The sequence below is a fragment of the Anopheles coluzzii genome, chromosome 3 (assembly GCF_943734685.1).
Source record: "Anopheles coluzzii chromosome 3, AcolN3, whole genome shotgun sequence".
NCBI classification, from domain to species: domain Eukaryota; kingdom Metazoa; phylum Arthropoda; class Insecta; order Diptera; family Culicidae; genus Anopheles; species Anopheles coluzzii.
Genome location: NC_064671.1, coordinates 92,561,207 through 92,588,703, shown reverse-complemented (window position 1 = coordinate 92,588,703; position 27,497 = coordinate 92,561,207). Strand labels below are relative to the sequence as shown.

Sequence of the window (27,497 nt, the reverse complement as noted above, 5' to 3'; positions counted from 1 at the left end):
ACAGCATCACTCGTGTTGGAAAACAATCGATTGGACATGTTGACGGCTAATGACAAAACGGAAGCACCAACCGTGCGGCCACTTGACGCGGCACATTCAAGCAATGGAGTGTGGGTTTGTGCTGTGGGCATGTTGTACATTATTGATCTACAACATTCCTTATGAACTAACGATCTTCGTCGTAGTTCACTCATCCGGGCGTTTGGTGGATCCCAGAGCTCCCTAATAGCCATCACTGTCAAGGTTAATTGCTCGCAGGTAAGCGTAAGGTAAGCGAGACTAACTGTGTGATATCCACCATCACGATCACTCAACTATCCAGCAGTTGTGATGGCTCAGTAGTTGCATCTGATTTATTTCCCAGTCTCTACTGATTATGGCCTGATCTAATCGGTCCAGCCCTTCTCTTCCCTATAGCACCCCAAGGGAGTTATAAACACCTTATCCATCGAACAACCGGGAAAACTCCCCTATCGCTTCTAGTGTCGCTAAGGTCAGGCGCCTTATCGTCTTGTTTATGACCCTCGAGAAATCGGTGCCAACCTGTGGCCACCAATGTTGTCAAGCTACGGTTCCAAGGGGTCGTCCGGTATCGTCCACGAAAAAACGTCCTTGCGCGAATATTGATCACTAATCGGGCCTGCGAAAGAGCCTATCGAGAGTGGCTTATCGTGTGCGAAGGTGCTCCAAATTCTAACCCGAATGCGGTCAAGATCATCGCAGCGGATTAGAAGCGGTTTTAGAAGAAACGCTTCACGCATCGCCCGGCTGTCTCTAGCTAGCCACGGGTACGCAATCATAACACAAGAATCACACGACTCAGTGTCTGGGTCACGTTGAATGGTAGTGTAAATGCTATCTGTACGTCAATCGAGTCGTTAATTGCCGATGGTGTAGTAGTACTACGCGCAGAGCTTTATAGTTTACCACACTCATTGTCTGGTCAATCGGTATGAGCTTTGCATTTCATTTCCGGACAATCCTGCCTGTTTCATCCCGTACGTTATGGGACAGTTTACAATGTTCTCTACGTCGGACTATTGCAACCGGTCAACGTAGAAGTAACGTAGGAGGAATTACACTCAATTGGTGCTAATAAAAAGCTCCAATCCTCCAGACGCTTCAGTGAACATCACGTGATCCGTGATGACTCCTGCCGGTGGAAAGTACACTTGCACTTCCAACACACGCACCACCGAGCGACAATAGTCATCTTCAATCAACAAACCCTTTTGAAGTCATCTTCAATCAACAAACTCTCTCTCTCTCTATCTCTTGCTCACCCTCTCCATTATTGCCTAATCACAGCTGACATCACGTTTTCCATTACACGAGCACGTTCTCGCACCTGAAGTGTAAGCCGCAAGCGATTGTGGTCGTTTGAAGCATTCTTTTCGAGCCTCGCGGTACATGCTAATGATGGGCCAGAGTCAATGCCTGTATTTTCCCAGACAGGTGACGGGTGGTAGGTTTATCACCCGCAATAACCCCGCCAGCGACTTCAATCGACCGCGTGCCGAACTTGGCTGATCATCTAGATGATATGATATCTAATAAAATAACGAAAACCTCAGCGCTAAACAAACAGTGACGTTTGCAATCGTACGACCAATGTCATAAATTCAGTTTTGCAGCCAGTACAGACACTGCGTTGATAATGGGAGAAGCCGTAAACACAAGGCACGTGCCCTGGCAGATGCGCGATCAAAGATCAGGCGACGTCAATGTCACAATGTACGCCCTGAGCGACACCTCAATGTCCTTGGCGCTCCCTACGCCCGACGACACAAATTAGGGGAGCGAGTCAAAATTTGGCAGGCACACTGCTCTAACATCAGTTCCAAGACAGGTTGTCAGCCTTGCACGTCTTATAGATCGTGGTAGGGCGTCACTATTTCACAGTACTAGCAGCATTTGCTTAGTACAAGCGTCTCCAACAAGTCTATCGTGTAGCGTAACGTCTTCAACAGCACTCATCCACGTGCCTGAAGCTGACTTTTCGACCCTAACCGAAGTGGTGCAATCATTACCATCATACTGTCACACGATGTCCCACATCCCGATCACACCCGAAAAATACCCTCCTCATAACTTCCCATAATACGGCCCATTATCTCTCCCAGACAACGTCTCATCTGCATCACGCTTGTCAAAGCTTTTGTTTTCCGGAGTCTGTTGCGATCGGTCAAGCAGGAATTTGCCACATCATGACACAAACCGAGTTTGCTACTATGAAGCAAAAATCAATCAGAGTGTACCTACCCCCCCGGTAGAGCCTACTGCTACCTACTGCTGCTGTCAACTCGCATCGATTAATCAATCATTGACGGATAAACACCCGTCAGTGAATGTTGGGATTTAGCGGACGGTCCATCCACCGCACGCCGCTATAAATCTCCCATGCTGTCGTTTCGGGAAGCGTCCATTTCATCCAATATATAACCTTGCTGAGGCAGCAGCCCCACATTACCACCTCGGCATACCACCAGGGCAAAGGAAACAATAAGGCATTAAAAGCGCTGATAAATTAATTGATTTACAATCCTTTGAGGTAAGTCGTGCACGACAGTTCTGTTTCCATTACGCACGTGTAATTCAATTGCTAATTATTACAGCAATGATTACGCTCTCATCCTGCGCTGTGCGCCATATAGATAAGTCGGCGTGCACCTTTGTGCCAATTAGAAGAAGAAGCCACCGGGAAGATATCACATCCCTCGAGCGTCAAGACTCTACTACTACTACAACCCGCCCGGTTGCAGGAGTAGCTCGTACTATTCTTAGCCGATTTTGAGCCGCTTCTACAGCTCCGGAGCAATTAACTGCTGTACACAATGTATCTGCCACAGGGGGCTGGCACAGGGTAGGACTGATAACGCCAAACGCCACTGGCATCCCCGGGGGGAATTGAAGGGGAGGACAGACACGCCTATCGTGCCCTCGGCCGATGCCTCGCTGCCATTGGACTTCACGTGATTAGCGTGCTTTCCATCACGAGCCGACGCGGTGGTCTGGCGTACACCCGCATGCGCACCACATCTCTTAAGATGCTCCCGATTGCCACGGTACGGTTTCGTTTGTTGTCAATCACGGAAGCCGATTGACCGTTCGCAACTCCCCCACCCGTTCTCGTGCACGGGCCACTCGACCGACACGGTTACGATCGAACACCTACAAAACCCGCGGAACCCGCGTGTGATCATAATCGGGGTGCCGTTTTTATCTCTTCTCACGCCAACCACTAGGTCCGGTGTGTTTTCCCCCACGGGTACAACAGTGTTTGTGACAGAGTCATCCCTTATCCCCAGCATTGGCGCGATAGGCATCCCGCCCGTCCACCATTATTGGCAATTCTGAAACGCGCGCAGTTTGCACTTCCAAGATAACGTCCGCCAAGATCTTGGCTGTTTCGTCGTAAAACTCCCATCCCCCGAGGACAGATAACTCTGCTCGATGGAGAAGGACGAATGACCTTGCTGTTATTTGGCTGCGCATCACAATGTTGCAGCCTTGAGGTGCGTTATTTGTCATTATGTCGCTTCCGGAGCAGGGAAGATCAGTGTTCAAGGTATTGCGGACAAAGCACTACGTATTTGTGGTGTGCCTTAGATTCAGGAAAAACAGTGAACCATTTCTCAACTTCAGTGCTATTTCAAAACTTGTATAAAGATATCACAGGAAACAATAAAGTGCAATAAACTCGATTGTTCACTCTTATAACTAAAACTGTGGATCCCGGAATAAACAGCGATGTACATCTCTGTAGCAGCGCATCTACCCGCACTGAAAGAATTTGTCACACCGGCTTAACAAACTCCACCCTACAATAAATACCTTTCTTCACTAAAAATGTCTGAACTTATCGGCAACGGAACCTACAATAACTGACGATCGGTTCGGTTGCGTCAATACAACAAATAGTTTATTTTTCCCTTTTTTCCCACACAAAAGGGTGCGTGATGACGATTCTGATGCGAGCTAGAACAAACGCACCGTTCAGAGTTCTTCCCACTGATCGCTTTCGGTGGCGACTAGACGAACCGGCACACACCTCTTGGAACACATAACATCTACACTGCTGCAATGATTGTGACCTCGGGCGCAACTTTATGTTAAAGAACTTTACATTGACTTACATCTAGCGAGATTTACTCTTAAGCGCACCAGCGTCTCAAGGCGGCTTTTGCAGTTTACTTTATCAAACAGATAACATCCCTGAGTATCTACCCCGACGCGTAACACACGTCTGCGGTGATCGTACGAGGTAATTAATGAATAATAATTCCACCTAACAATGTCGTCGTAATATGCATTCATGCAAAACAACTGACGAGCGATGCTAACGATTATTGGTACTGAATTCTTGTCCACCCTCAATTACACGTGTACTGTTGTCAACGATGAGGTGTTCCGCCCCGTTTCGCGTCAATGAACGCTAGAAAAGATATAAAATTACCATAATAAAGAGAAAAAAAACTAAATTGGATTAGCATCGCTTTAAAGGTAGCTGACGGACGGATCGGTCGACAACAATCGTGCAATCAAAGGGGACAATCAAACAGGAGTTATGTTCGCACGAGCCGAGCACGTGAACGTATAGCGAGCTGGGCCGGGAACAGGTGAATAAACGGTTGGGATGGTTTATTCACTCTAATTATTATTCAATTATTCCGACTTGTGCGGGATCTTAGGACGTCATACGAGATCACAAGCTGTCAGGCTAAACAAATGCATATGAATCATAACATTCAGCATCAGATTCGGTCTCAGTAAGAGCAATTCAAACAGCTCTCGAGAGCAGAAGAATAACACATTTCATTCGGTCACCTCACCTGCAGTTGTCGCTGCAGTTTGACTTTCCTAAGTTTTCTTTAATACTTAATAAATAGTTCCTACTGGAATCTGTTGCTATCTGCCATTCTATATGCAATAGCGCGCTCCTGTATGGGGACACCACAAGAGAGACCCTTGATTGCCGCTTCCAGGCTGCCCTTTGCTGTTAAGCAGCACTGAATGCAGGTTATTGATTTTAATCATGCAGATCCTCCACATGCGTAGCTGCTGCCACTATAGTACGATTTTATTAATTTTTGATATTTTACAATATCTTCTACCTTTTTCATCTTCTTTCTCATTTTCTCCTGCCTTGGGTAACTAGTCTTTTTTGTTATTGCAAATTGGTAAATTTTTCGTCACATTAGACTATTGTAATTAATATCAAACCTACTCCGGAATTGTTAATCCGGAGCATATATGCGACGAATTCCAATTTATTGGCTAATTTTTAATTCAAATAAAAACCTATTGTTTCTTTGTTCACCTATGTCCCCTGCTACGTATACTGTTCGTACACAAAGCACTCAGCGGTCACTCATTGAAAGTGAGTTCCGTTTTTGGCGCACAAAATTAACCTCAACCAGCTGTCAGAACCGCCATAAAAATATGTAAACAAAACAAACCAACTTCAAAGTCGTTGCTACATTTTTGCAAAAAAGTACAAGAAAATGGATATTTAATCTAAACAAACAGTGGCCTAACAAGAAAATGGTGTCTTGTTGTACTTACCGGCACGATGGACTCCTCGGAAGTATCTCCCATGCCGCGCCGCTGGTCGAAGTACGTGTGTGATGTTTACGATCCCGTCCAGGTCGGCTCAATCGATGGAACGGACCAGGTGCCGCACGACCGTGCACTGATCCGGGCGATTAACTCCAACTACCGACCGAACCGTAAGGTGAAAGGGAACCCGTTGCACACTATCTTCATCGGCCGGTTGGCACATTCAGTCACCGAGGTACGCACACACACACACACCCAATCTTTTCACACAATTGCCGCTTCCTTTGCTAAATGACCGTACTTTCTAAATGCAGGAACAGTTACGCGCCAAGTTTGCGCCCTTCGGCACGATCGTCCACGCTCGATTAATCACCGACATTGTCACCGGACTGCCGCGGGGTTACGCTTTCATCGAGTACAGTGCCCGCGGCGAAGCGCTGCGTGCGATCGAGCGCATGCACGGCGTCACCATCGACGGGAAGGAGATACTCGTCGACGAAGAGTGGGAACGGCGCCTCGAGGGCTGGAAGCCGCGCCGGCTCGGTGGAGGTTTCGGAGGGAGGAAAAAGTCGCAGCAGCTGCGCTTCGGCTGCAAGGTGCAGCCGTTCCGCCGGCCGATACTTGAAACCGGCGGTGTGGCGAGCGTGAGCGAGTGGAATCGCCGCGTGCGCCAGCGCAAGGAAGGACCGACCGGGTCCAGCCGAAACAGTGACAGTGAATGAACACTTCCCACACGCGTGGAGGCTTTTTTTGCCAGAAAATAATTACTGTATGTATTGTTTATAATAGCAATAAAATAACCAACCGGCAACCGGTAACCAACCGACAGACAGCGGACACGTCCGTCGCCCCTTCACTGCAGTACGGCCGCGTTCGCCGATATGCTCGGGTTGTTGATGACTTCGCCCAAGCTGTCCAGCACCTCCTTGCGGTAGTCGTCGAAGTCACCGTCCACCTCGTTGATCGTCTGGTCCTCGATCACGAACAGCGTACACTCCGTCTCGCGGATTAACCGCTCGTCGTGGGACACGATAATCACGCCGCCCTTGTACTCGTTGATCGCCTCCGCCAGTGCATCGATCGACTCGATGTCCAGGTTGTTGGTCGGTTCATCGAGGATCAGCACGTCCGGCGCGTTCAGGCACAGCTCGGCCAGCGCAACACGCGCCTTCTGGCCACCGGACAGATCCTTCATCTTGATCGTGTGCGCGTGGCTGGCGAGCCCGAACGTGCCGAGCTGCTTGCGTGCCTTCTCGTACGGCAGATTGAACAGACGCTGCAGATACTCGGCGGGTGTTTCCTCCGCCGTCAGATGCTCGCCCGAATGCTGATCGAACCGGCCAATCCGAAGCCGATGGTTACGCTTCGCCTCACCCTGCACCGGATCGAGCTCACCAACCAGCAGCTTCAGGAAGGTGGACTTGCCGACTCCGTTTGGTCCTACGATCGCGACACGACTGCTCAGATCGATACCGAAATCCGCCCCGACAAACAGCGGCTTCTGCTTGGGGAAGTTGAAATGGCAATCTAGGGAGAGAGAGAGAGAGAACCGTTAATTTCAAACATTTTTCCATGCCCTTAACCCCCGAAACTTACTGTGCAAGCCGAGAATCGGTGGCTGCAACGGTGGCGGATCCGGGAAGCTAAACTTCACAATGTACTCCTTCGGCTTCGACAGCAGCTCCACCGGCCCGTCGTCGTCCTCGCCCGGCTTCTGGTTCTTCGTGCGGCCCTTCTCCTGCTTGCGGGTCAAATTTTCCTTCTGCTTCTTCTCGGCCGCCTTCTTCGACTGCCCGTGCGCCTTCATGTCCTTCAGCCGGCGCTCCTGCTTCTCGTACTCCTTGATCATCTCCTTCCGCTTCTGGACGTACATCTTCTTGAACATCGTGTAGTTGCCCTTGTAGTAGTAAAGCTTCTTGTTGTCCAGATGGATGATTTCGTTGCACACGTTGTCGAGGAAGGACTGGTCGTGGGACACGATCAGCAGCGTCTTCTTCCATCCCTGCAGGTAGTTGTCGAGCCAGATGACGGCGTTCAGGTCGAGATGGTTCGTCGGTTCATCCAGCAGCAGCAGCGTCGGCTCGATGAACAGTGCCCTCGCGAGCGAAACGCGCATCCGCCACCCGCCGGAAAAGGCGTTCGTCGGGCGGTTCTGCATTTCGCGCGAAAAGCCCAAACCGGCCAAAATACGCCTCGCCCGCGGTTCGGCCGAATCGGCCCCGATCGCTTTCAGCTCGTTGTACACCTCCTGCAGCTTGTCCTGCAGCTCGATCTTGCCCGACTCGACCGCCTCCTCCAGCTCTTTGCACTCCTTCAGCAGCGCCGTCCGCTTCACGTCTGCCTTCAGCACCGTATCGACCGCGGACGTTTCATCCGCCACCACCTCCTGCTCGCACAGCAGCACATCGATGTTGGGCGGAATGGCAAAGGCACGGTTGGCAATGTGGCGCAGCAGCGTGGTCTTGCCGTGCCCGTTCGGCCCGACCAACCCGTAGTGCCGCCCGTTCGCGATCAGCAGATTCGCGTTCACGAACAGATCGTTACCCTTGGCGGAAATGGTAAAGTTTTCGATCTTGATGTCCACCGCGTGGTCCATGTGTTTGCTCTGGTTGCCCGTCTTCAGCGCCTGCGACATCGTAAAGTTGCTGTCAAGATCGGAATGTCCCTGGCCGCCCTTGCGCAGCATCGCCTCCTGCATCTTCTCAAACTCCTGCTGCTTCTTCAGCTTCTTCTTTTCCTTGTGCGTGAGTTTCTTCTCCTTTTCGCCGGCCTCCTCATCCCCTTCTTCTTCGTCGCCGTCGTCCAGCTTTAAGCTTTCGCCCACCTTATCGGCCATCTCGTCCACCTCCGGGTCGGCCACTTTCTCTTCGCTCACCTCCTTTACAGGTTCCGGGACAACCTTCGCCTTCTCCTGTTTGGCCGGCTTCTCTTCCTTCTTCTTCTCCGGTTCTGGTGCCTTCGCTGGTTCCGGTTCTTTCACCACCTTTGGTTCCTCTTTCACCTTTTCCTTCTCCTTGGGCGGTTCCTTCTTCACCACCGGCACCGGCACCACTTCCTCCTCCTCCTCTTCCTCCTCTTCACTTTCCTCTTCCGATTCCTGCACCTTCACTGCCTTCTTGGCCACTTTCTTGGGTTGCTTTTTCTTGGCCGACTTTTTGCTCACCATCGCCGCCATCACGTCTTCCTCGGAGTCATCGTCGTCATCATCGTCCGAGCCACCGCCGGCCAGCAGGTCGATCACCTTCTCCTCCTTATCCGACCAATCGTCATCCTTACCCTTTCCCTTGCCCTTACCCTTTGCGGCCGGTTTCTTCGCCTCCTTCTTGCCACCCTTCGGTGGTGCCTTCACAGGCTGCTCCTCGTCCGAATCGGACCCTCGCTTGCCAGCTGCTGACCCCTTTTTCGCCACTGCCTCGTCATCGCTCCAATCGTCGTCGTTCTTCTTGCCCTTCTTGCCTTTCTTGCCCGCCGGAGCGGCCGGGGCCTTCTTTCCACCACGCGCCGCCGCTGGAGCACCTTCCTCGTCCGAATCCACGTTGTCAATTTTGCCTCCTTTCTTTTTGCCGGACGAAGGTGCGGACACGATCGACGACTGCTCGGACTGCTGATCATCGTCCTCCCAGTCCTGGTTCTTTTTGTTGCCCTTCTTTTTTGGTGGCATTTCGAACGTTTTTCGCACCTGTCTTGGCACCCGGGAGTTGAGAAAATCACGGCCAACAGTTTTTTTGGCAACAATTTACTTTCCCGAACGAGCTGTGTGGTGCAATCCGGTTTCGGGTGCAGGAAAACGCAACGTGCGATTGTTGTTCTTCTTATTGTTCCCGTTGTTGACGTTTACCACGAGAGTGACAGCTTAGATAATGCCAGACTCGTTCACAGCCTACAGTTGACAGTTGTACATTTTCAAAAAAATACGTTTGATCAATTATTTTGACTTTTAATGTTTTGATTTTTATGTGACTAGTTTTATAATATTTTTTCCATGATAAATGTACACAAACAACCTCTCTTACATCGTTTTATTTCGTTCTTGGCTCGTAAATCACTTTTCAATATGGCGACCAGCAGCACTCGCTGTCAATGAGCCAACCCGATCGATTCGCACATGACGCTGTCAACTGAATGCGAATGAATCTTCTATTATTTTCGTGATTTTGCAGAAAACCAACAACAGAAAACGAGCCATCCCTCTGCGGACGAAAATTTGCCGTGTTTTTTCAGCAGCAACAACCACAACCAGTCAGCCAGTGTTTGCACGCCCGCACGCCGTAAGCTAATCACGCCCAGGAAACCGAGCCACCCGATTGCGGCCATGGACACGCTACGGAAGTATCTGGCCCAGGTTAAAGTGCCGTGCGCCAGCGATAACGTCTACAAGGAGGAGTGTGTTTACTCGTTTGACAATCCGGAAACGGACACCGGCTTGTACGTGAGTCTGGCCAGCTTTCTCGGGTTCGGGGAGCAGTACGTGCGCCCGTACGCCGAGCGGACCGGCAACCGGGTGTTTCTGCATCTGAAGCGCGACAAAATCGAAATCCCCGACCCGTCCGCGGCGGACGGGGCCGGCGGTGCGGATGGGCCGGAGAAAAAGATCACCCGGCTGGCGATCGGGGTGGAGGGAGGGTACACCGGGGCGGAGAGCAAAAAGTACGAGTACCAGGAGCACTACCAGGTGGTGGTGTTCGATGAGCCGGTCGTAAGGTTGGACTACCCGAACGTGGACCTGCCGCTGCAGGTGCAGAATGCGGTCGAGGCGGTCCAGAAGGCGGAGGCGGCTTCGGTGAAGCGCGAGCGGGAACAGATGGCCGGCACGTGGGACGGGGAGATCCGGCAGGTGTCGACGCACGCCGCCGAGCTGCTGCAGCTCGACAATGGCAAGAAGATCCCGCCGACCGGGTGGAAGTGCGAAAAGTGTGACCTGACCAGCAACCTCTGGCTGAACCTGACGGACGGTTCGATCATGTGCGGGCGCAAGTTTTTCGACGGCTCGGGCGGTAACGACCATGCGGTGAACCATTACAAGGAGACGAACTACCCGCTGGCGGTGAAGCTGGGCACGATTACGGCCGACGGGAAGGGGGACGTGTACAGCTACAGCGAGGACGACATGGTGGAGGACCCGTACCTGGTGAAGCACTTGGCGCACTGGGGCATCAATGTGGGCCAGCTGGAGAAGACGGAAAAGTCCATGATTGAGCTGGAGCTGGACCTGAACCAGCGGATCGGCGAGTGGGGCATTCTGTGCGAGAGCGGCAGCCAGCTGAAGCCGATTGCGGGGCCGGGGTACACCGGGATGAAGAATCTGGGCAACACGTGCTATCTGAACAGTGTGATGCAGGTGCTGTTTACCATCCCGGACTTTGTGCGCCGGTTCGTCGACGGTTCGAAAGCAATCTTCGACAGCTTCCCGTCCGATCCGGCCAATGATTTTAATGTGCAGATGTAAGACACGAGGATGGCAGACGTTTTAAATAACGTTGCAGTAATTTATTTGTGTTATCTTCCCCGTTTCTCTTCACAGGGCAAAGCTGGGAACGGGATTGTGCAGCGGCCGGTACAGCGTCCTGTCGGAAAGCAGCCTGGACACGGCCGACTCAACTACCGGCGGCATCGCACCGACCATGTTCAAGGCGCTCATTGGCCAGGGCCATCCCGACTTCTCCACCAAGCAGCAGCAGGACGCGCAGGAGTTCTTCCTGCACATTATCAGCACGCTCGAGAAGCACAGCCGCCACCAGGCGAATCCGTCCGAGGCGCTGCGCTTCTGCATCGAGGATCGCGTCGAGTGCTGCTCCAGCGGCAAGGTCATGTACAACCGGCGCGACGAGTGGTGCCTCCCGCTCCAGATTCCCCTCCAGAAGGCAACCAACCTGGACGAGGTGAAGCAGTACGAGGCGGAGCGTACCGCAGCCGAGCGCGAGGGCCGCCGGCTCGATCCGGACGCACTGGTGCGGCCGAAAATCACGCTCGCCGCCTGCCTGGACACGTTCGCGCAGCCCGAGCTGGTGGAGCAGTTCTACAGCACGGCGATCGGGGCGAAGACGACGGCCAAAAAGACGACCAAGCTCGCCTCCATGCCCGACTATCTGCTGCTGCATTTGAAGAAGTTCACCCTGAAGGAAGACTGGACCTCGCTCAAGCTGGACGTGGCGATCGACATCCCGGAGGTGCTCGATCTGGAAACGCTGCGCGGCACCGGCAAGCAGCCGTACGAGGAAGAGCTGCCGGACATTGCCGGACGTGAGCCAACGCCACCGCCGATGGATCCGGAAGTGATGGAGCAGCTGCTCGGGATGGGCTTCCCGCCCGAGGCTTGCAAGCGGGCCATCTTCTTCACGAAGAACACCGGCATCGAGCCGGCCACCCAGTGGATGATGGAGCACATTGCCGATGCGGACTTTGCCAGCCCATTCGTTCCGCCCGGTACCGGTGGCAAGAGCAGCTCGGTGGCCGGGGCCGCCTTCGTACCCAATCCGGTCGGGCTGGAGATGCTGATGGGCATGGGCTTCTCCGACCGTCAGGCTACGAAAGCGCTCAAGGAGACGGGCAACAACACGGAACGGGCGGTCGATTGGATCTTTTCCCACACCGACGAGCTGGACAGTATGGCGATCGATGATGCGACTTCGGACAGTGTTGCAACGGCTGCGGCTGCCGCCGGATCGGACGGTGGAGCTGCGGGCAGTAAGCAGGGTTCGTCGTACCGTGACGGAACTGGCAGTAAGTACCGACAGCGCAGGCACACAGCAGATTCCCGCATTTGAGATTAACTCTATTTCTTTCTTTCTTTCTTTCTGCTGCAGAATATAAGCTCGTCGCATTTATCTCCCACATGGGCACCTCGGCCCAGGTCGGCCATTACGTTTGCCACATCCTCAAGGACGGCCAGTGGGTCATTTTTAACGACAACAAGGTGGCGATCTCACAGAATCCACCCAAAGAGCTCGGCTACCTGTACCTCTACCAGCGGGTGTAAAACCCTGCCCATGCCGCTGCAAAGGAACAGGTTGTACCCCGACCGTTCCGTCGTTCCGTTTTCTCTCTTTTTTCATCTTGCGCTGCGCGTCAACGAAGCCCCGATCCAGTGGGGGACTGCAGCGATGGACTGTGAACTAATTTACGCTCTATAATTGATAATAAAACGGCATCGAATTACCCTAGCGATAATAATGAAAGCAATCTGCCCTTTTCTTTCGTGGTAGAAATCATCCGACATTGAGAGGGAGAGAGAGTGAGAGTAACTTTGCTTTTACATGAATTCATTGTATATTTGTTGCATATATTTGAACAAGAAAATACTACTACTATAATTAAAGCGCGCTATAATAATTCAACTTAAAAAGGTGCACATAATTTATAATAATTTGTAAGTGTAATAATTAACTATTTACAGTAAGTCTGGGTGTATCAAAAAAAAAAGAGGAAAACAATGTGATTAACAGCTAGTGAAATAATAATGAAATAATGCGATGGGGTTTCATCAGCAAAGGAAGTAGGGTGGGTATGGTGGTGCGGTGCTCTTCTCCTCAAAATGCAATCACCAGAGTAGGTCGGCAAAGTTGGTCACGTAGTAGGTCGCTCGTTTTTGGACCTCTTCCCGAACGGCATTTCCACCATAACCTGTGTGGTCAAGAAACAAAAGACATAACCTTTACCTTCCAGACTAAAGCTTCCCACTTGCTAGACACTTACCAATGAACATGTTCGCCGGTGGACACGCCTCCAGGTCCGTCATGCCGTCCCCGATCATTGCGACCACCTTGTCCGCTCCGGTACCGACACCACCGGCCATCACGCTGCGGATCTGCTTAATAGCTTCGCCCTTGCCGCCCGATCGCGACGTCGGCTGCGTCGTGTCGAACCCGGCGTAGCTGCCATTGTAGTTGAAGAACAGCCGGTTCGCGTACAGATTGCACAGCGGAATCTCCAGCGCGTCGGCCACCGGCTCGATCAGACAGTCGAACCCGCCGCTGATGAGGAAAATTTCCGCATTGTTCTTGCGCAGCTGCTCGATCAGTTCCTTCACGCCCGCGGAAATGATCGACGGGTGCGTCTTGAGAAACTCGCGGATCTGCCGCTGCGACGGTTTGATAATGTCCAGGCGACGCTTCAGCGCCTCCTGGAAGGTCATGCTACCACCCATCGCTTCCTTGGTGCTATAATGAGGGATAAAAGGGTCAAATTAACGGTTCCCCTTCTCGGACGCTCAGATGTCACTTACAGTGCAGCCACCTCGCTACCCTTGCCGCAGAATTGAGCCAGCTCATCGATGCCCTCCTCAGTGATGATGGTCGAATCGACGTCGAAGCACACGATCTGTGCCTTCTTGAGCGACTCCTTGGCTTCGGTCGTACGCTTCGACAGCTCAACCGGCCGATCGTTCGTCATTCCGTTGCCGTTGGTCGGTGCTTGATGGTGCAGTCCGTGGCGGGCGCCCAATCCGTTCAGCTTGGACGGCACGATTGGCTTGAAGATGGGGGAGGCCGGCGGTAAGCTGTTACGCCGCCCAACGACGACCGGCTCGAGCGGTTCACCGGCACCGGCAAGGCTGCTCACACCACGGCTACTGTCCGTGGCCGAGATGGCGACCAAACTTCCGAAAAGTGCACTGAAATTACAATGAAGAAATAAATTACATTACAACAATATTCAAAAAGTATAATAAAAAAGAATAAAATGTTTTCAAAACATACAAAAAACCCCATTATCCCTATTTGAACCCTTCCGCAACGGTCATTTTGAAATACATCCCCACCACAACGCGCTCGTACTCGGCGACGGTGCTCCACTGTGACAGCTGTCAGCCAACCATCAGCTGAGCGCAGCGAAGTAAACAAAGAAAAGCGTTCGTTTTTTTTCTTCTCCTAGTGCTGGGCTGATGAAACACTGCTGCTCACGGACAGACATTAAATACCCCTCTTCTTGTTTAGTTGCATCCCAGCCACTTGCTGTCCAGTGTTCGTGTGTGTGTGCGTCGTGCGTGAATAGTGGTGATTGCGCAAAAAAACACACAGTTCGCAAACAGGAACTCGCACTGTTTGTGTGCCAAGCATAGTTTGCCTGTGAAGTGTAGCGAGATTACAGTGCGATTACTCACACAGCACAAATGGTGCCACCGATTGGAGCAGACACAGGCCACGGGAGGAGATTATAATCCAAGCGCAAGAAAGAAAGTGCAAACTCAAGGCTTTGCGGCAGAGAGCGGACTGCTTTCATCGTTCGCAGTCGCAGTTTGCGTTGGTGCTCCCGAGACACGAGACACGCGGAACGACGCAATTAGACGCGACGATCGACGACGACGACGACAACAACGACAGCGCCATCATCGCCCGATGGCAGTTTGCACCAGCAGCAGCATGACGTCCGATTCTGGTGGTGCGCCGGAAAACTTCCACATTACCTACTCGCACGACGGAGACGACGTGGATGAGGAGGCGACGGACGTCGTGCGGGACGGCGATCTCCTTTCCACCTCCAGCTTCCAGATCGGGGGCATCGTCGTCGGGGGAGAAGGTACGCTGCGCTGCCCTCTGTGCGGTGCCCACCGTCGCCACTTTCACTGCAAATCGTGCATACGCCATGGGGACTTTCTGCACACCGCCGTGTACTGTCAGCTGCCGGAGCGGTTCGGCGAGAAGCAGCAGCGGCTGCGGAATCTCCGCACGGCCAACGCGACCCTCGAAAGCAAGGGCTCGCTGATGCTGGAAAAGCTGCACCAGGCGGGCCGGTTGGCGGGCGAGATTAAGCAGCGCTCGGACAAGGCGAACATCATACGCAAAACGATCGAGCTGAAGCGCATCGCCATCGAGGAGCTGCGGCTGAAGCAGCGCCATCTCGGTGACGCCATCCGCAAGCTGCGCATCACGCTGCCACGGTACGACGATAAGGTGAAGACGCTCAGCGAGTTCGTGGCGGGCAAGCTGGAGGAGAGCGAGCATCGGAAGGCGCGGCTGGCGGCGGTGCAGGAGCGCTTGCGGCAGCGGAAGCGCGACCAGGTGCAGCAGCTCGTGCGAATCATCTTCCCGATCACGCAAACGATCGCCAGTCGGAGCAGCTTGGCGGGCAGCAGCAGTACGGCGAGCAGCGGAAGCTCGGCCTGCGGTGGTGGTGCTGGCGGACCAAACAACACCCGCAGTACGATCAACGAAATCTCGGAAGCGACCCGTACGGCGTACGTCCGGGGGCAGTGGATTTTGCAGGACAGCTTCGGCGAGGTGCAGCATGTCATCGTTGCCCCTGCCCTGCCCGGCACCGGCAACTACTCCGCGTACAACGAGTGGGCAACGGGCGGTGGCGATGGTGGTGGGGCGGTGGCTAGCGCTTCTTCGACTGCAGCTTCCACCATGGAAGCGTCCGCATCGCCTGCCAAAGTCGGCAGCCACAATCCGGCACACACCATCGCGGCGGCCCTAACGTACACGAGCCAGCTGGTGGCGCTGCTTGGCTACTATCTGGACGTTCGGTTACCGTATCGCGTGTCGTACGCGGACTTTTGCACGACCACACTGTCCGAGGCACAGTTTGCGCGGAAAGTGACCCGCCTGAATGCGGACATTGTGTTCCTGTGCCACACACAAGGCTGTCGCTTGAACGACATGAACCCGACCCACACGCTGGAGAATCTGCTCTGTCTGCTAAAGTCGCCCGAGCTGGGCCACTGCGGACCGACCGATCGGAACAGCTGCCTGTCGGACTCGATGGAGCAGCTGCTGATGCAAAACATCGGCGAGGATTCCGACTCGGAAGGTAAGTTTACTTGTGAGCAAAGTAAAAGCCCTCAAAAACTAACTTCAATTCGCTTTCAGATGAAACAACGCTGCACCAGGAATGGGAAGCCGTACCGAGCAACCTTTCGCCGGTGACGACCGAACCGCCGTACCCACCGATGATGGCACTGGACCAGAGGCGCACCACGATTGGTCATACCGGGCTGCACTACCACCATCTCCAGCAGCCGACGGGTGCGGCCGCGACCAGCCTCATGACCAGTGCCTTCGCTTCGGTCAGCTCGTTCTGGAAGGGTTGGACGGGGAAGTAAACGAATCTTGATCGCCAGACGCCAGAACTTCATCGCCGACTCATTCCTGTACACGGGCAGCTGCTGTACACACACCTTCACACAAAACAAAACCACACAATATGACAATTGTTCTGCTTCTGATATGTGATAAAGCACAAAACCAAACTGGAGAAACGGAGAACGTTGTCCGATCATACCCCGATTATAGCCATTTTTTAATGTAGAAAATAGCAACAAAACAAACACTGCGTGAAGCTTCCAGAGAAAATAGGAATCAAGTCGAGACAGCAAGCTGTCCGAAAATAAGGTACAAAATTCAAAAAGCTTAAGAAATATGCTCCGCTCGATGAGTTTGTAGGCAAATAACGCTTGTAACGGTAAGCAGGTCCGTTACATTTCCCTTCGCGTTGTTTTTTTTTCGGTAGTGGTTGTGTAACGAAGCTGCGTGGAGACCGATTTATCTAACAGAGGTAAAAACACAAAACTCAATTTATAGATGTTATTTTGTATGCAAAAATAATAGTGGAACTAATCGTACATGAGCCGATCAGCTCAGAACACAAAGGAAATAAAGTAAAATACACATTTTAGCTGTGATTAACTACAAAAATCGAATTCAAATCATACAACAACGACTGATCACGCGTAGCAACAGCGCGGGATCACACCCTTTGGAAGGGCGGACCCGCGACTCGTCACTGTCGTCTGTGTCTGACCGTTGAGCTCCCCAAAGTGATAAGGCCTTCGGCAGAGGAACAAGACGGAAGCCAGCCAAGCCCCGTTCGCTCGAGTGAGATGGCGGGGGAGAAACAACAACCATTCCTGATGTAATCGACTGCAAACACGCAGCACGTGGTCTGGCGATGCGAACCCTAGTGGCCAAATCACTATCACTGAGTCAACAGAACAGTCAAAGGCGTTTTTGTCGGGGTCGGCTATTGAAGAACTTGTTGCGCTGGTCTGCTCAAGCTCAGCGCTCGAACCACACATGGTGCAGGTTCCCTTATTGCCAACACAGCAACAAAAGGCCTATATCACAAGGACTGCACTATCAACAAATGGGGCCTTTGTTTGTCTCAAAATCTGCCCTTATCGCCGGACAGACTTAGATGCTGGTTTTTGCTGTCCGTTGTTCTCTCTTACACACACCCATCAGCGCAATCGAATCAGCTGATAGAAAGACGGCCACTATCATAACATCCTTCAAACTGCAAACTCTAGACACAGGCTTCGGCACAAACAACCTCTTACTCCCAAGCTCAAGTACCACCGCTCCGCTAGTCCACACACACATTCCTTTGACCTAAATGCAGTTCAGCCACACAGTGCTGCAGCCAACCATCATCGCCCAAGTCGCTCCAACTGCATGCATCTCCAGTGTCCACACTTGATCACTCAGCGCGCTTGATTATGCTAATTTTGCTCACCGATTCATTTTGCTGCTGAAGGTTACACGGACTACTAGTTCCTTGTAGAGCAGGTTTTAGCGACTTTGCTCGAGGCTCGGAGATCTTAGACCTTCCGCCAACGTACGCTTAATATTCTACACCTTTTCACACTGGCAAACAGTTCCTCGTACTTCGTATCACTTGAGCTGTTCTTGAACCTGACACTGTTAGGAGAACGTTTCACAGTCTTGTGGGGGTAATTCTTGTAAAAACTTTCAATAGTAGAGTTCCCGAAAAAAACTTCAATATTCTTTCCTTGGTATGCGAATATTTAGCACGCGCGCGCGTTTGTAGTTCGATCTCTCGCAAACAACTGACACCGACCGTGGTGCACAGATTCACTTTAAACCAGTCCCGATCTGTCCCTGTTCCAGCCCTACCTTCCTCCCCATCACCGCCCCCTTTGTCTACATCAAGCGCGCTACACAACAACGATGCTTTCCACACCCCGATACTCCCGAGTGGGCCACAAGCGTTCTGTGACGTGTTTTCCCTCTCTCTCTCTCTCTCTCCCTCGTACTTATGATGATAAGAATTCCCCAAGCCCGTGAGTTGAGTGCGATACAGCCCGTCCGGAGCGTCGTTGGGTCGTTCGATCCGAATCCGTCCAATAAACAACGCCTCGTACAACAACAGACACACTTCGCGGACGGCGCAGGCAACGCGCTGGAAGTTGCCATGAGGTTCGTCGCACGGGGATCGTCTCGCATCGTAAATCAATTTTCCACAATTTCGAGCGCGGGACGAGCCTACAACAACAGCTGCTCAACAAAAAAAGAAATCATCCTGCCACCTCTGATCGTCCACGAAGGGCCTCTGTTGCTAGGTGGCAATGCTAGGTAGCGCTTGCGCGCGGATCAAGTAGCCCAGGAGAGGTCGACATACGATCCACTTGACGTTCGAGGCGAAAACAACAACTGCATCGCGATGCACTTCACGGGGGAGTTTTCGATCTCGCTCTCTCTCCCTCTCTCACATGCTGAAGTACGGTGGGAGATTCCAACCCGCGGCTCTTCTCCTCCTGATAACGACGCGCTGCTGATGATGATCTTCCAGCAAGTGTGTTATTTTCCCAGCTTGACGCCTTGCCCAGTGATTGAGGAGGAGAGCCGCTTCTCAGCTGCATGATTTAATCGATGGCTTCGATTGCTCTATTGGGGGAATGTGTTTTTTTATGTCGACCGCATGCGCGGATTGCAATTTACAACCGAGCTTACCTCACACCGGTGGCTAAGCGCTGATGATGATGATGACGGTAAAGACACCCCCTACTCAAGCCGGGCAGCATTGAGTGTCTTTGTTTACGCGAAGGGATGAGGCTGAATCCCACTGGGCACGTTTCAGTCGATGGGCAACAGAAATCACTTCACTTGCAGGGGAAGGCGCGGGACACGAAACAATCTTCCCAATCGGCTGCTGGCGACTGGGCTGATAAAGCCGGCACTGTGCGAAAGATCAGCTGTTTTCCGTCAAAACAATGCACCGCCACACGCTCGGTATCTGTCACACATTCACTCGCTCGGTCGCTTCCCCTGTTTATCTCGTTTGTTTTCGCGCCAAACCCTCGAGCGAGCGCGCGCACACAGTTTCACGCACAGGCCTGTTTTGCGCACCGCGTGTACACGCTAGGATCGACAACGTCGTTTATCACTCTCGAACGCGCAACTATGGTGACGCGCGTCGTCGGTTCTCAACAACGGAGAGCTAAAGTGTGATAAATGCGTTCTCACCACAAACCCTTGCACGAGCCCTCGGAGACTCGAGTGGGGCAAAGTGCGCGCACGTTTGCGTGTGTGTGTGTGTGTGTGTAATTGCATTCCAGGGTTACACGGAGAAACGAGAACCCTTGAAGGGTGGTGCGCCGTCGAGGCCACGCGGCAACCTGCTCGACCACATGGTGAACCGGGTTGGCGGTTATTGGCAAAGGTAAACGTCTTCTTCATTAAGTTTCAAGTGCACTTCAATGTACGGCAGCCTAATGTCGCAGAGGTTCCATCTCGTTAACGACGGAATTTACGCCGATTCGCCGGGTTCGAGGTCGGTTATCAGCACGTGAATTCGTCTGCGGCAAAACATGGTCCAACTTTCGACCACTCCAGTATGGACCGGTTATTCTGTTTTCGTTTGTCCATTTCGGCGACCGAAAAATCCTCCACTTTCCATTTCGCGTGAATTTTTGGAAACAGCGCAATGAGATAACCCCGTGCGAAAAGGGCACTCGGTTCCCGGTTGCTAACGGTGGTTGCGGTGGATTCAATTCCAGCTAGAACCAGAATTTCGTACGCTTCATTTAAGAGTGGTTTTCTTTTTTCGGTGCTACAGATTTGGACAATCGCAAAAGCAACATACGATCCCGACTCCCTATCCGCCGAGCGAATGATCGCGTGCGACCAAAGGTTATTTGTACTGTCTGGCTCGTGTAACGACGCACCGAAATTATGAAATTCGCGTTCGTTCTTGATCCCGTTCGGCTTCATTGCTCAATTGATGTTAATCATAGCCGACAATTGATGGTTGCTAAGCGGTCAGTTGGAATGGATCTTGTTGCCAGATGATACAGATGCTCCAATTCTGATGGATTGGAGCATCCAAATCGAAGCCAACCTGGAGATCTCTTTGGAATGTTCGATTTGAGTAACTTCAGTCTTGCAAACACATTTCGTTACTAATGCCTCTTAACCTCTTTTTTCAGCCCAATGGGCGTCCAATGTCTGAAACGACCAACAAAACAACTCAATCAATACCGAATCAGCGTCATTCGAACAGGCCGCGCCACGAACTACGCCCAACAGTCTAGACACTCCTCCGGAAAGACGTATGAGTGTGTTAGTTCTTGGAAGAAAAAAAACAACATGTATCTACAGCCAGGCCAAGGCTACCCATTCGCGAGAGAGCGAAAAACATCTCCTCGTGGTTAGAAGCATGCAGCGCAGGAGGCTTGTGAGCGCTTGCGACGAGCAGAGGGACCAAGCAGGCAGCAGACGTATGCTGGGTAAGCATCGAATTACGCTACTTGTTTATTCTCGTCTTCCCCACGGTGTCGTGACCCCGCTGGCAACGCAAAACAACAACACATGTTTGCATCAGCACCGAAGCACGCGATCAACAACAGCGCGATCGTCAAGCGTCGAGCTGCAGCAACTGCTCCAGGGGCGTTACCCGCAGAAATTCGCGCACCTCTTCCGGTACGGAAGCGACGAACTGCTCCAGCTGCTCGGTCAGATGCTCCTGGACGTTACCCGCGTTACGCACGCTGTGCGCTACCTTGCCGTAAAGGTGGTAGAATAGTTTAAAGAACTCATTGAAGCTGCCCTGCGTCGACAGCGTGTGCAGCGTGGTGTTGGTGGTCGATTGATTGTTGGTACGATTGTGGGACCGATTGGCCGAGCCGCTGGATGCCGTCGCTAGATGATGCTTCAAATCTCCACGACAGAGCTGTTCCGCCCGGTCTAGCACATCCTGCGGTATGTTGACGGTACGGGCGAGCGATAGTCCGTAGTGCTGCACCACCGTGCGTCCCTCGGTGACGACGTACTTGTACCGCAAACGCTCCACCCCATCCACCTGGACCGTTTCCGTTTGCAGGCAGAGCTTGGAGACGTTGTGATGCACCTCGAGCGGGCTCAGCATGTCCATGCAGTGGGTCGTGATGAAGATGAACGGTTTGCGGATTGATGCCAGCGTTGGAACGACCGACTCGCTTCCCTCACTAACGTATCCAACGTGATCGATGATGCGTTCCAGCAGTGCCCACTTGTCACTGGTCGTATCGGGACGGTGAGTGTCACCGTACAGTTCGTCGATCACGACCAAACTGTTTGGAGTTAAGCAGTGGCGCACAAACTGCAGCTTGTTGTACATGCGGCTAGACTCCGCATCATCCTGCTGCAGGTTGTCCGCGTCACCGTAGATGGTCAGCAGTCGGTCGACGATCCGAACCTGTGCTTGTGATGCCGGTATATAGCAGCCAAGCTGGGCCATGATCTGCAAGGTGCAGATCGTTTTCATGTACACCGTTTTGCCGCTCATATTGGGCCCGGTGACGATAAACACATTGTACTCGGGAGTGGAGATCTTCAAAAAAGGGAAATTATAATTAATTGGAGGCGCAAACCGCAATTCCAACCCACTTCTTACCACATTATTACGAACGACCTTCCGTTCTCCGCAGATGCTTTCCAGCAGTGGATGTCTTCCGGAGACTATCTTCGTTTCCTCTCCGAAGGTAGGCTCGCAGAACTCTTTCCCCTGACTGACGATGGCAAGCGCCTGCACCACGTCCAGATCTGTCAAGCATCCGACCAGATTGTACACCGCATCTATACTATAGCGTATGCTCTCGATCAGCCCCCGAATGATACCGTAACTGATCTCATCAATCTCCTTTGCGACTGAGTTGAGCTTCTCATTGAACGCCATCAGCCTTCCATTGGAGAGTGTGTACCGCCGACCAGCACGACTTAGTATCTGAAAGCTACTGCTCAACTGTTCAGCCACATTGTCTACTTCCTCGTTCGCCAACACGTACAGCAGATGGAAGCCGTTCGGTTTGGAGTGGTGAAGTTTGAGCTGCATTCGCGTAGCAAGACTCAACTCTGCCACATACTGACGAATCTCGTCGATAACACCGGAATACAGTGTTCGAAGTAGATCCAGTATCGAGTTGATGTTGGTGCGCACAAGAAACAGCCTATTGTAGGACGTGTTTCTCTCCATTGGACTGTCGTCCAACACTGTGCAGATGTTTTGGAGTAACTCAGCGTACACCTGCTCCTCAAGCGTTTGCTTCAAATCGTTCAGATATTCGGCACGCACGTCCCGCAGCAGGTCCCGCAGCTTCGGGACAACTTTCAGCACGTTGCGAAGGCTTGACGCTTGATTGAGCATATGCACCGTGTTTTGGTGCGTTGTTTTCTGAAAAGGAATGGCATACAAATTCAACGTTCTTATGCATTTAGTAGCTAATCAAGCATATACCGTACCATTCGATCGATGTCTACCGACAGGTTAAGCAATCCACCGACATCTTTCACCTCGGCCAAGGTTTTGCGTACACTTTGCAGCAGCGTCGGATTGCCCAGAAACTCCCGAATGCACCGGAGACGCATCTCCAACCGCTCCCGGTTCGTCCAAGGCTCTATGATATTGGCTCGCAGATGACGCTTGCCGATGGACGTGATGCAGTGGTTCAGAAATCCAAACAGCGACTTCCGCTCGTCCCCTTTCTGGAGCGGCCCGAGCAGCTCCAGCTGCCCAATGCACTCCACGTCCATCGTCATCGTGGACAACTTGTCGAGGTAGCTGAGCTTGAGCGACTTGGTAGCAATCTGCAGCAATGCCGTTTCCATCAAGTGTCGCAGCAAAGCACCGCAGGATGCCATGCCGTAGTACTTGCTGTGGATGAGCCCTCGCAGTTTGGCATAATCACGGCTGCACAGCTGGGAGAGGTAGCTTTCGGCGAGGCTGTCGTTGAAGTACGATCTCCCGAGTCCTCGGACCTGAGTGCGGGGAAGGTACTGGTGGATCAGCTTCGGCAGGTAGGACGTTCCGTTGGTGAGTGCGTGCTCGGAGAAGAAAACCACCGTTGGGTCCAGCGCGTGCAGTGTTGTTAGTGTGACCGAGTACCAAAAGTTGTCTCCGTATTGGGTGAGCTTCAGGTGTGGTGAGGTAACGTCCATTGCGGCTAGACCGACCTCGAGAGCGGCATGTCCTCGGCCCTCGGCAAGCACCACAATCACAAACGGTCCATCTCGGGTGCTGTTTGCCGTTTGATTCGATTGTCTTGGTGCGTGCGAACTGCTCGATGACGTTTCATTGCGTGCCCCGGCAAACGAGCGGCTTCGGCTGTAGGGCATTGAACGATCGTTTCTAAGCGGCTCATCACGACCACGGGATCGCACCGGCAATCCAGCAGCGGCGAGTGGTGGAACACTTTTACTACGATATGGTATGAAATTCATCGTCGAAGGAAGGTTGACAGTACACGATACGGTCTCTGCAACTGTCAACGCGAAACTGAGCGTGCATACTTACCCCAGCCAACTGGGATGGGCAGATGAGAAACAACCAACACACGGTGCGTAATTTCAATGGCGTGTATTTCGAAATTTGTATATTATTTCCCATTCGCGCACACAAACAAACACACCCGCCCCGGCGGTGCGAGCGACCTGCCCACGGCGGCGTCCCTGTTGGCAGAGTGGACGACTGGAGGGGGAGCAAACAGTCGGTCCAGCGCGTGTCCTTCTTCTTCCTCTTCTCCTCAAAGTTTTTTGTTTGTTCAATTTTTACAAAAACATTGTTTGCACAACTTTACACAATTAGCGCAACCCATACTATTCCCAAATGTCGTGTTTGTAACTACCGCCTCACAACCAACACAACCTGTCTATATGCGTGTGTGTGTGTGACTGTGTTGTAGCGCTGTGTCTCCCACGTGGCGTGTGTAGGTGCACCTGTGTACTAAACGTGTTTGTGTGTGTTAAATGCCGGTGAACGCTCTGTTTTTCTCTTTTCTATTTCATTGTATCGCAAATTGGGTTCGTTTTTGTTTTGTAAACTATTTTGATGGGTCTGTGCTATCTACTTTGAAGTTTTTGGGCTTGTTTGGTATGTTCCAGTGTGTTGCCTTTCTTACTGTGTTTGTGTGCATAATGTACTTTGGTTAGTTTAGCTTGCCGTTCGATTTTTCTGCTCCTTCTCGCCATTCCCTGCTTTCCTTTCCCTTTTCATGCCTTTTCTTTTTTATCTTTTCGTAATAATGCAAAGCTCCCGTTTTAAACACTTCATTTACATGCTGTCCATTACATTACATACATTGCACTCTCGAGTTTTTTTGTTTTCTTCTGTACTTCTATCCATCTTTCCTATATGCAACGGATTGCGGTTTTTGTCTTCTTTCGTTTCTTTTTTTTTGCAACAACTATAACGACTAGCACTGTATATTATTTGCACAAGCTTTGTTTTCTTTTCTCTTCTGCACATGTTCTAGCCCTTCTTACGTGTTTGTTTGTTCGTTTTCTCTCAATTATTAAGCATTTTCTTTTATTACAAATTTGCGTTTAGCATGTTTTCTTTACCTTTTCCCCCCTTTTCTCTTTGTTTTGTTCAACTTAGTTGCGCGTGTGTGTTTGTTTTACCTGTCTTCTTGTGTTTTTTTACATATCTTACCGTTTAATTTCCCTTTAAAACGCACACACACAAACACGCCAATTGCGGCCAAGTTACAATGCGGCGATGCTTAATAGACTGCAAAAATCACGGTCCTGTTTTACACACTTCCAGCGCATCCCTCGCTCCCAGCTCAACTTGCTATAAGCTCTCCGTTTTGGTAGGAAATTGAAAAGTATATTTTAGTTACACAAGCAATTTACTTACAATTACATCGCGTAGCGTTTCGGTTCTCGTTTTTTTTTTGTTTGCGTTATCCGATTTATTGTTTTGTTTGCTGATTAATTTTCCCTTTTTACGTGGATAGATGTACGTGTGTATGTGTATTTGTTTAGTTTTTGATTTACGATTTGTCGTTTCAGTTTTGCGATCATGCTTTGTTACATGTGTAGCGTTACATTTTTATTACACGCAGCGTCAGCATTTTTTAAAGTAAAGCATTTGTTTTTAAAAAGAAACTCCTTCATCCTCGTGGTAGTAATGGTGGTAATGAGTTAGGGTTAAGTTTTTCGGCAATTTTCGTTTTGATTTATTCCACTGCTTGAACCTTGAATGCCCATCGGGCACAGTGTCGTGTGAATATTTGCAGATTTCCGCTGCTTCTGTGTTTGGCGACTGTAATAAGAATCTTCGTGTGTTGCAATGTAGAAAGAGAGAGAGTATTTGTTAGCCTGCTTTACCTAATTATGGACTAGTGAAACAATTGCTGGCCCAGTGCCTTGGACAGCTTCATATTCGTAGACTCATCCTTCATAAGACAGTATGTATGAGTATAATCGTCCCTGCTTAGTACGCACACGGTACAGATTTGAGTAGAGTTCTTAAGGCTCGCACGAAAGCCGAAGCCAGCCAGTTCTTGGAACGGGGTTCACACCAGAGCAAGGCGGAACATGGAATGCACATGGCATCCACGACCTCTTCTGTTTGTTCCCTAGAACAGGCCTGTGAAAGAACATTCCGTTCTTGTGAACAAGTGATAATTACAGCGGGGGCATAATCGAAAATGGGGGTGGTGTAAATGAGTGTAGTTTTTTTGTTGTTGTTGATAAATGAAGTACCTTAAGGAAGAGAACTATTTGTAGCGATTTTGTTTACATTTTGATTATCCTATCAAATCATATTGAAGTTTAACTACATAAAGTAACGCAATCTCCGTCTAAATCGCTCTTAATCTAATTCTAAGTGTTAGGTGGCCATTAGGATTACTTTCACATTTGCTGATTGGAATCTTGAGTTCTTCCAAATCTCACACACAAATCTCCTTATGTGTATCAACATTTAAGCAATAAAACTAATAAGCGTCCGCAGTTTTGTAATGGATTATTTGCTGCATACCCACTGTGGGTTCTAGTTGTCTACGCCATGTTTGGGTTTTGCGGTATTGCGATGCCATTGCTCTTACTTTAAGAGAATAAGCCTGATTTTGATTTTCTTTATTCTCCTGCCCCTGCTCTCCTCTGTCCCAACCGCATCTATGTAAACTTGTTCATGTGTGTGTGTGTGTGAAGCAAGCAAAACCACTCTTAAACAATATTACACTAGCGTCTTACCACAAAAAGAAATCGGAATAAATGTTCAAAAAAAAGGAAAGCTTTCATACATGGATGCTACGCTCCACACTCGTATGGCCGAACGAGCCGCCGACGCTAATCTTACTTGTTTTTTACGAATTGCACTATATACTGTGACGTCACATTTGGGTAGTGTTCACCGACTTATTCACCGATCAGTACACTTCCCTGCTGCTGCGGTACTCAGCTTCTCGCTCGCTACTCAGCCCGGCTTGTGACAGACCCGGCAGCAATTAGACTAAATTTTGAGTACGTGTTGTAACCTATAGCTCCATCTAGATGTTGTAAGGTTTAGTGAGTTATTTCGTATTGCGAGAGTGAATGTGAGTATACCTTTCCGCCGCGATTGAGAAGTTTGAGAAAAGCAATAGACACGAATCCAAATCAATCTCTCCATTTAGACTAGTCTAGTTTTAGTGGATCATCATGGATCTTTCATATTTAGGAGCATTTATACGTGTCATTTTCACCAGATCTCCGCTACAGTGTGTCACCATTGAATACCATTGTTTTGTATGTTTTGTTGTAAAGCAGTTAGTGTTAGGTTCGTTTCGGTGTGAGATATAATAGAGTATTATAGCTTAAGTTTGTTACTCTGTTTTGATAGCTGCTTACTTACAATTTGCCATTGCATTTACTTGCCCTCCTTTACTAGCTTAGATAAAGTATGAGAGTTTTGTTCGGCACGTGACTTCCTGCGCACGATTCATTGCATCGTTTCTCCTTCTA

The 27,497-nt window shown here is 51.0% G+C and overlaps 6 protein-coding genes across 7 annotated transcripts; 3 read left to right on the top strand and 3 right to left on the bottom strand.

Annotated features, from left to right (window-relative positions):
* Positions 1 to 5,425: 5,425 nt before the first annotated feature.
* LOC120956902 (U11/U12 small nuclear ribonucleoprotein 35 kDa protein-like) lies at positions 5,426 to 6,385 on the top strand. Its single transcript, XM_040378711.2, has 2 exons — positions 5,426 to 5,794; positions 5,874 to 6,385. Exons 1-2 carry the CDS (start codon positions 5,573 to 5,575, stop codon positions 6,279 to 6,281), a joined length of 630 nt encoding a protein of 209 aa, XP_040234645.2. The 5' UTR covers positions 5,426 to 5,572; the 3' UTR covers positions 6,282 to 6,385.
* Positions 6,386 to 6,396: 11 nt separating this feature from the next.
* Positions 6,397 to 9,346, bottom strand: LOC120956901 (ATP-binding cassette sub-family F member 1). The gene is made up of 2 exons (XM_040378710.2): positions 7,156 to 9,346; positions 6,397 to 7,086 (listed from the first exon to the last, which is right to left on the bottom strand). Exons 1-2 carry the CDS (start codon positions 9,218 to 9,220, stop codon positions 6,413 to 6,415), a joined length of 2,739 nt encoding a protein of 912 aa, XP_040234644.2. The 5' UTR covers positions 9,221 to 9,346; the 3' UTR covers positions 6,397 to 6,412.
* Positions 9,347 to 9,686: 340 nt separating this feature from the next.
* LOC120957370 (ubiquitin carboxyl-terminal hydrolase 5) lies at positions 9,687 to 12,734 on the top strand. Its single transcript, XM_040379556.2, has 3 exons — positions 9,687 to 11,001; positions 11,081 to 12,279; positions 12,363 to 12,734. The coding sequence occupies exons 1-3, from the start codon at positions 9,872 to 9,874 to the stop codon at positions 12,533 to 12,535; spliced, it is 2,502 nt and encodes an 833-aa protein (XP_040235490.2). The 5' UTR covers positions 9,687 to 9,871; the 3' UTR covers positions 12,536 to 12,734.
* Positions 12,735 to 12,801: 67 nt separating this feature from the next.
* LOC120955149 (phosphoserine phosphatase) lies at positions 12,802 to 19,330 on the bottom strand. 2 transcript variants are annotated; one of them, XM_040375694.2, is made up of 4 exons: positions 19,245 to 19,330; positions 13,781 to 14,167; positions 13,252 to 13,715; positions 12,802 to 13,179 (listed from the first exon to the last, which is right to left on the bottom strand). In XM_040375694.2, the coding sequence occupies exons 1-4, from the start codon at positions 19,313 to 19,315 to the stop codon at positions 13,097 to 13,099; spliced, it is 1,005 nt and encodes a 334-aa protein (XP_040231628.2). In that variant the 5' UTR covers positions 19,316 to 19,330; the 3' UTR covers positions 12,802 to 13,096. The 2 variants fall into 2 exon arrangements, with proteins under 2 accessions (XP_040231628.2, XP_040231630.2); XM_040375696.2 differs by lacking the exon at positions 19,245 to 19,330 and adding an exon at positions 18,007 to 18,348.
* On the top strand, positions 14,174 to 17,169 carry LOC120955148 (beclin 1-associated autophagy-related key regulator). Its single transcript, XM_040375693.2, has 2 exons — positions 14,174 to 16,305; positions 16,365 to 17,169. The coding sequence occupies exons 1-2, from the start codon at positions 14,892 to 14,894 to the stop codon at positions 16,595 to 16,597; spliced, it is 1,647 nt and encodes a 548-aa protein (XP_040231627.2). The 5' UTR covers positions 14,174 to 14,891; the 3' UTR covers positions 16,598 to 17,169.
* A 1,676-nt stretch (positions 19,331 to 21,006) lies between the features above and the next one.
* Positions 21,007 to 27,493, bottom strand: LOC120955146 (mutS protein homolog 4-like). The gene is made up of 3 exons (XM_040375689.2): positions 23,010 to 27,493; positions 22,165 to 22,941; positions 21,007 to 22,101 (listed from the first exon to the last, which is right to left on the bottom strand). The coding sequence occupies exons 1-3, from the start codon at positions 23,985 to 23,987 to the stop codon at positions 21,148 to 21,150; spliced, it is 2,709 nt and encodes a 902-aa protein (XP_040231623.2). The 5' UTR covers positions 23,988 to 27,493; the 3' UTR covers positions 21,007 to 21,147.
* Between the last annotated feature and the right edge of the window lie 4 nt (positions 27,494 to 27,497).

Coding starts and splice junctions, on each gene's coding strand:
- LOC120955149 (XM_040375694.2), bottom strand. CDS start 19,315: ATGCTGCCCGGCTTGAGTAGGGGGTGTCTTTACCGTCATCATCATCAT. Junction 13,716..13,780: donor GGTAGCGAGGTGGCTGCACT/GTAAGTGACATC, acceptor CCCTCATTATAG/CACCAAGGAAGCGATGGGTG. Junction 13,180..13,251: donor ACCGGCGAACATGTTCATTG/GTAAGTGTCTAG, acceptor TTGACCACACAG/GTTATGGTGGAAATGCCGTT.
- LOC120957370 (XM_040379556.2), top strand. CDS start 9,872: ATGGACACGCTACGGAAGTATCTGGCCCAGGTTAAAGTGCCGTGCGCC. Junction 11,002..11,080: donor AATGATTTTAATGTGCAGAT/GTAAGACACGAG, acceptor TTCTCTTCACAG/GGCAAAGCTGGGAACGGGAT. Junction 12,280..12,362: donor GTACCGTGACGGAACTGGCA/GTAAGTACCGAC, acceptor TTTCTGCTGCAG/AATATAAGCTCGTCGCATTT.
- LOC120955146 (XM_040375689.2), bottom strand. CDS start 23,987: ATGAATTTCATACCATATCGTAGTAAAAGTGTTCCACCACTCGCCGCT. Junction 22,942..23,009: donor CGGTAGACATCGATCGAATG/GTACGGTATATG, acceptor ATTCCTTTTCAG/AAAACAACGCACCAAAACAC. Junction 22,102..22,164: donor AGGTCGTTCGTAATAATGTG/GTAAGAAGTGGG, acceptor CCTTTTTTGAAG/ATCTCCACTCCCGAGTACAA.
- LOC120956901 (XM_040378710.2), bottom strand. CDS start 9,220: ATGCCACCAAAAAAGAAGGGCAACAAAAAGAACCAGGACTGGGAGGAC. Junction 7,087..7,155: donor ACCGATTCTCGGCTTGCACA/GTAAGTTTCGGG, acceptor CTCTCTCCCTAG/ATTGCCATTTCAACTTCCCC.
- LOC120955148 (XM_040375693.2), top strand. CDS start 14,892: ATGGCAGTTTGCACCAGCAGCAGCATGACGTCCGATTCTGGTGGTGCG. Junction 16,306..16,364: donor CGAGGATTCCGACTCGGAAG/GTAAGTTTACTT, acceptor ATTCGCTTTCAG/ATGAAACAACGCTGCACCAG.
- LOC120956902 (XM_040378711.2), top strand. CDS start 5,573: ATGGACTCCTCGGAAGTATCTCCCATGCCGCGCCGCTGGTCGAAGTAC. Junction 5,795..5,873: donor TGGCACATTCAGTCACCGAG/GTACGCACACAC, acceptor TTCTAAATGCAG/GAACAGTTACGCGCCAAGTT.